The sequence below is a fragment of the Aulonocara stuartgranti genome (assembly GCF_965226115.1).
Source record: "Aulonocara stuartgranti genome assembly, chromosome: 4".
Lineage (NCBI taxonomy): Eukaryota > Metazoa > Chordata > Actinopteri > Cichliformes > Cichlidae > Aulonocara > Aulonocara stuartgranti.
This window is the reverse complement of record NC_138942.1, coordinates 19,211,689-19,218,220: the sequence shown is the minus strand read 5'-3', so window position 1 is coordinate 19,218,220 and position 6,532 is coordinate 19,211,689. Positions and strand designations below refer to the sequence as shown.

Sequence of the window (6,532 nt, the reverse complement as noted above, 5' to 3'; positions counted from 1 at the left end):
CTAAGGCCATGCTGCACTCTCATCAGTTCTTCCCCATCTCCAGACCTAGAGAGTAAATTCTTTATGAGCACATATTATAATTTTTTAATAGGCCGCAAACGCCAACATTTTGAGTCACTTCCATAAAACAACCACGAGAGGGCAGTCTTTAACTGCTATCTAGCATTTTGTCACAGGGGACCAGAAACAACTTTGAATTTACCGAGGTTAAAATTGACCTCTACCTTTAATGCGGGAGCACAGAAAAATGATTGCAGGAGCAGTCATTTTTACACACAGTCTGCTCAAAGTCTGAGCAGAAAATAAAGCTCAAATCACTTCACAATTCATCTGGTAGGTGATTTTCTTAAACTTGTGTAGCTTTTAGATGATGTAGATGTTTAGTCCAGATAAGTCTACATCTAATCTGGACTTTCTGTCTCGTTCTCCCTCTCCTAGTTTTCTCGCTTCTCTTTGGTAGATTTGTTTAGGGTTTTCAGTCTATGTATTACCTGTTTTACTAACACTGAGAGTTAATGCAAATGCAACATTTGACAATTATCTCCAGGAATTTTACTTGCTTACTCTGTAAAGAGATAAAGGGAAAGTCCCACAAGTGTCTGTGAAACAGCTTTTGGGGGAATTATAATTGATCTCCTAAAAATAAATCACTGTGTATAAATAATGCCTCTTCAGCTTTTTTTACGATTTTGTTGAAGGCCTCAAACTAAACTGAAATAACCAAAATGTTGTCAACTTTCAAAAATGTGTCAGCCTAAGTCTATTTTTCCAAGTAAGAACATGTTTCAGGGGTTCAGACCTATCATTATCGAGAATTTATGTTTTAGTGAGAGGCATTCTCAAGAAAAAACAATCACCTGCATGCCAGAAATTGCTTAGGAATTACGCAGCTCGAGATTCAAAGTCTTCGCGTTTCCTTCATGACCCAAAAATCTTATGTAGCACATCTTTAAACCGGTACAGTATACAGTAATTTTTAAAGGTTTAAACTTCTCATATTTATGTTATATTTCATGTAGACCGCTCTGGCACTGAAAAGGGAAGCGGGCACACTGCGGTTTCTGATCACCCCATAATGTAGCAGAGTGAGTTTCATTGTCCAAATATGGTCTGAAGGAAGCAGCAAGCACTGACGCAATCTGGTGTTGTTACTTTAAATGGCTTCAGGAAAGCAGGGCTCCCATTCACGTCATGGGTTTTCCTTTGCGCTGGCCCACTACAGCCGGATGAACTAAATATGGGCATCTGTGTGTGCGTTTGTGTGTGTGTGTGAGAGAGAGCGCAACACACTCCACCTCCCATTTTTCTTTCTTCCTGCAAGAGGAAGCAACACCCTGGGGGGATGGGTGTCATTGGAGAACTCACAGACTGATTGGATTTAACCCTAGAAGTGAAACGTACCGGTAGTTCGTCTCTGGAGTAAAAATGTGACTGAAAAAACAAATAAACAAAAACGATTGAATTTATGCACTTCTTAGTAAATCTGCTACAGATTGCCTGCAAGCAGTAGAAGCTTGTTGAGTGCAAAAACACAGGTAAATAATTTCCTTAGGGAGAAATAATAATAATAATAATAATAATAATAATAATTATTATTATTATTATTATTATTATTATAAAAAACCGCATTGTTGCAAATGAACAGTGTCATTAAAAGAGACACTATTGACTCTTTTAAAAAACACAGCCAGACTCCAATTTTTACATTTATTTATGAATTGGTACTAACTGATGTCAGAAAAGGGCCTTTTCAAGAAATTATTGTTTATTCTCTTTTCCATTAATTCACTTATGTGTTATATATCTCTACAAAGATCTCCAATAATGTATATACCTTGGACACTTCATAGACACTAATAACTGTATATAGGTTTATATCATGTGTAATTCATATTTATATTTTGATGGCTCATATTCACTTAGCGCGCTGTTTTACATTATTTTTTCATTATTTCTAGATACAATAAAGCTGACTTTGAATAATTTTAGATATTGTTTATCATAATAATCATCGCTGTTGATATTATTAGTAGTAGTTATCGTTGTTGTAGTAGTTTTATCACTGGGCGAGTTATTTTCTGCTTTGTGTGTGTGTTTTGCAGCTTACAGTAAATAGTCGAGCTTGTTGTATATCTTCGAGGATTAAAATAGCTACAGTTGTCTAACCAGCTGGTGCACGGCTGTTTGAAACAGGAGTCCGGGTATGAGGCCGGTGGGCGGGCCTCTGTCGTGTGACGCTGCACTGAGTGACGTCAAAGAGGTGATAAATAGCTGTCTCGCGCTTCGTCCGTGTCTGTGTGAAGTCAGAGGGGGAAACACGGGATATACAAACCTTTTGACTGTTTGTCTGGGAGTAGTTTCAAAACAAGCCGTGACATGGAGGTCAGCGCAGAGGCCAAGAGGATCATGGTCGTGGCTTTGGGGAAACTGTACAGCTCCCGCACCCAGCGAGGGGGTCTCCGTCTTCACCGGAGTCTCCTGCTCACTCTGGTCATGAAATCTGCCCGGGACATCTATCATGCGGCCCAGGCGACAGCTCAAAGTGCCGCCCCGACATGTGAACCACAACACCCGGCTGTTAATGTGATAACCACAAGGCCAGCTGCCGCTCAGGGGCTCCAGAGTCCCGCTTCTCACCCAGCTGAAGAGTCACGGACCGCCGGTTCATCCACGGAGCTGCGCTGCGCGCTGCACGCGCACGACCACGCGGAAAACAAGGAGAATGTGTGCCCGTCCGGCCCCGCACAGCACTCCAGGAAAAGACGGGGCAAAGCGGCTGCTGAACCGGACTTTCTGCCCTGCAAGAAAGCAAAACTCGAGCAGGTGAACTGTCATCAGCAGCTCATTGTCAGCTCCGTTTTGAGTGACTATGTGAAGTGCAGTAGTGAACTGCGAACAGCCCCAACCCTCATTCCCGTGCAGACAGCCATCGCAGCGTGTTGAAGACCTGCTGAAATTAAAGGCAGTGAACTTTTTAAGGCCTGGATGTCTGGACGTGTCCATTTTGCAGGCTATACCTGCTCCAGGGACTGGCTTTGGATGGATGACCCAAGAGTCCCAGTCATGGCTGAGCAAGGAAGCCCCGGAGCATGCCCACCGTGGAGGTCTCAGTGACTTGTGATCTAATTTATGACCTCACCTGTTCAGAGGCGGGACTATCATTACGCCTTAAACTAGACTGTATGAATTGACTCTATGTACATTTTACACAAGTGTGTTTGGGGACCATGCTGTCAAAACAGCAAATGTACATTTTTACTGAAGTTTTTTTTTTTTTTTTTTTTTTTTTTTGCGGGGGGTGTAAAACCTTGAATGACTTTATCTACCTCAGTATTTATTAAACCTTTGGTATCTAATATGAATCTGAAGTCGTGTGTTGTTTATAATCTGTCATATCGTATCGTACAGATAGCACAGTGAGAGACCAAGGTGTTGTGTGTAATGGGTGGCAGGGTGGAGCGCTGTGAGGTGCAAGAAAACCGTGTGAAAGTTGGATGTGGGTGTGTGTTTGTCAGTCTGACAGGAAACTGGCTTGGGTGTTTTCCTCCCCCATGCCTCTTCCACCTCCAGGCTGATTTGCAGAACAAAAGCTGGGACAATTCCAAGGATGGGGGGCTCTAAAGAATGAGGAGGGGGAGGCTGTCAAGCCTTTTGACTGACCAAACAAGGAGAACAATCGGGGTCCTGTTGCCATCCAAGAACTACACTGCTGTTTTTTTGTTCACATTCGTATGCATTCCATACGCTCTAAACCTATAAACGTGGATAAAGCTCTTGGCTCTACTACTATTTGAGTGTTGCAGCAATTCACAATTATTTAAACAAATCAAATAATTAGACCTGTTTTTCAGACATTTCCAGATTATTATTTTTTAATCTGTATTTAAAGGTTTAAAAGGCTTATGATTGTTTAGCTCTACGGAAAGCAGTTTGTGAGTTTGTTATGTTTTTAAAACTCAGTATAAAAGTCACAGCATGAAGCAAGTACAACAGGGATTCACCCGCCGCTGTTTTTGTGTTGGGGGAAGGGGGTTAAGCCTGGAAAATAGAAGCAGGAATGTGGGGGAAGTGCCTGTGTGGCCTCCACGAGGCCTCAACTTGTGCAGCTTAGTCTTCCGGCTGAAACCGGAGGGCCCAGAGGGGCTGGGAGGAGTGGCCGGAACTGTCTCTACATGCCTGTGAAAATACACATCAGACACATGAAACTTTTAAGTGCATGTGTGTGGCTTTTCCAGTGCAGACTGCTTCTTTACTCCACCTTCACACTTTTTTTTTTTGTCCACACACAAGCTCATTTGGAATTTACATGCTGACAAACTCAAGTCTTCTTCGTGGGGAAGCATAAAGGAACTTATTTATTATATACTTCAGAACTGAAATACAAAATACAGGGGAAAAATAATTCAAATTAGACCAATTAAAGCAACTCAGATGACTCTGTCCCTTAATCAACCCTGATATTTAAAGGTTTGTAAATCTTATATTTTAAGACACCAAATATGTCAAATCACTGTCACATCAGAGACCAACCTCTCCATGATTATCCACCATCCTGCAGCACTCAATACTTGTTGCTTTGCCAACATCTTCAGCTAAATTAGATCTGACTGCTGTGTTAAAATGAGGAAGCTAAATGAGCTGACTGAGCCTTTTCAGGCAGATGTGTCAGCGAGCCTCAGCATAGTGTTGCAGAATGGAGGAGGCCTGTTTAATTACAATTCATTTTTATGCTGAGCAAATCATCATATTGGGTGTGATTATTATGATTACTGAGAATATTGTAGCTGACAGGCATCTGAAGTCTTTACGTTTCACCAGTGAATCGCGTGAATTTCAACAAAACACGTGTTCCTGAACACGTGACCGCTGACTGCCCTTACACTGCCCGGAAGGTTTCTGTGTCTGGTGTTTGTGCTCACACCAGTTGCTGCTGATGGTAAAAGCAAATATGGTTTAATACCACAGTTTTCTTAAATTCTCGAAGGAGGGAAAAAAAAAGAATGAAAACAAACAACAACAAAAAAAGAGAGTAACTGGATTTTATCCATTAGTATGTGAGCAACCCTGATCCAATTTTCATGCAATCATGAGAGCACTTTAAAAGGAGCTGGCCATTTTACTGCGCTTCTCAACTTTTCCAAAGTAATCTCCAAAAAGATAGCAGGGTCACTGACAATCTCTCTGTTCTCTGACTACTTCATAAAAGTCAAAATGTGTAATTAAAGTGTAAAGGTGAAAATTGTAGCATCATCAGTTCTGCAACCTCCAGATCAGGGTCCTCTCTTTTTGTCAGTAAATGGATTGCATTTATATAGTGCTTTTTTGGGCACCCAAAGCGCTTTACAATTCCACTATTCATTCACTCTCACATTCATGCACTGGTGGAGGTAAGCTACAGTTGTAGCCACAGCTGCCCTGGGGCAGACTGACAGAAGCGAGGCTGCCATATCGCGACGTCCGCCCCTCTGACCAACACCAGTAGGCGGTAGGGTAAAGTGTCTTGCCCAAGGACACAACGACCAGGACAGAGAGCCCAGGGATCGAACTGGCGACCTTCCGATTACAGACGCGGTTCCCAACCCCCCGGTCGCCCAGTACTACAGTACAGTACTACCATCTCCAAACTCATCGCAACAACCATCGCAAACCCTTTTTATTTTGCTGCTATCCTTCTGTCATAAATCAGCCCTGACAGTCATCTCCAGCTACCCCACCCTGCCTGCAGTCTCTTCTTCACCTCTCTTGTGCACTGTCTGTGCTTCGGGTGACTGACCCCAGGTATTAAAACTTATCTGTCTTCACTACCTCTTCTCCTTTTATATTCACCTGTCTCCTTCTCATTTACACACATGTACTCTATCTTACCTCTACTGACTTTTTTTCCTTTTCTTTCCAAAGCATGCCTCCACCACCTGTCCAGGCTTTCCTCCACCTGTTCCCTACTCTCACTACTGATTAGAATCTAGTCTGTCAAGGTTGTAGTCCATAGAGACTCCTGCCTGACCTCATCTATCAATGTGTCCCATCACTACTGCAAACATGAAGGGGCTCACAGCCAAGCCCTGATGTAATCCCACCCCCACCTTGAACCCATCTGTCATTCCTACAGCACACGTCACCACTGTTTCAGTGTCCTCATACATGTACTGCACCAGCCTCACAAACTTCAATTCCTCATAGTACCAAATATCCTCTCTTGGCACTTTTTGTTATACACTGTTAAAAAACTTTAAAGGAACACTTTGAAAACACATCAGATCCCAATGGGAAATATTTTGTTGGATAGCTATACTGATATGGACTGGGTAAAGTTTTAGGAATGAAAGGATACCAAAGTGATTAATGGAAATGAAAATTACCAACCTACAGAATCCTGAATTAAAAGACACCCTGAAAATTAGAGTGAAAAATGCTGCAGACTAGTCTACTGTGCCAAAATGTCATTGCAGCAACTCAAAATGGGTTAGGGCTAGCAGTTTATGTGGCTCCTGCCTGCTTTTATGCATGCCTGACAATGTAGGCTATGCTCCAA

The 6,532-nt window shown here is 42.4% G+C and overlaps 1 protein-coding gene across 1 annotated transcript; it reads left to right on the top strand.

Annotated features, from left to right (window-relative positions):
- The first annotated feature begins 2,274 nt into the window (after nt 1–2,274).
- ier2a (immediate early response 2a) lies at nt 2,275–3,362 on the top strand. Its single transcript, XM_082529324.1, has one exon. It carries the CDS (start codon nt 2,377–2,379, stop codon nt 2,941–2,943), a length of 567 nt encoding a protein of 188 aa, XP_082385450.1. The 5' UTR covers nt 2,275–2,376; the 3' UTR covers nt 2,944–3,362.
- The last annotated feature ends 3,170 nt before the right edge of the window (nt 3,363–6,532 follow it).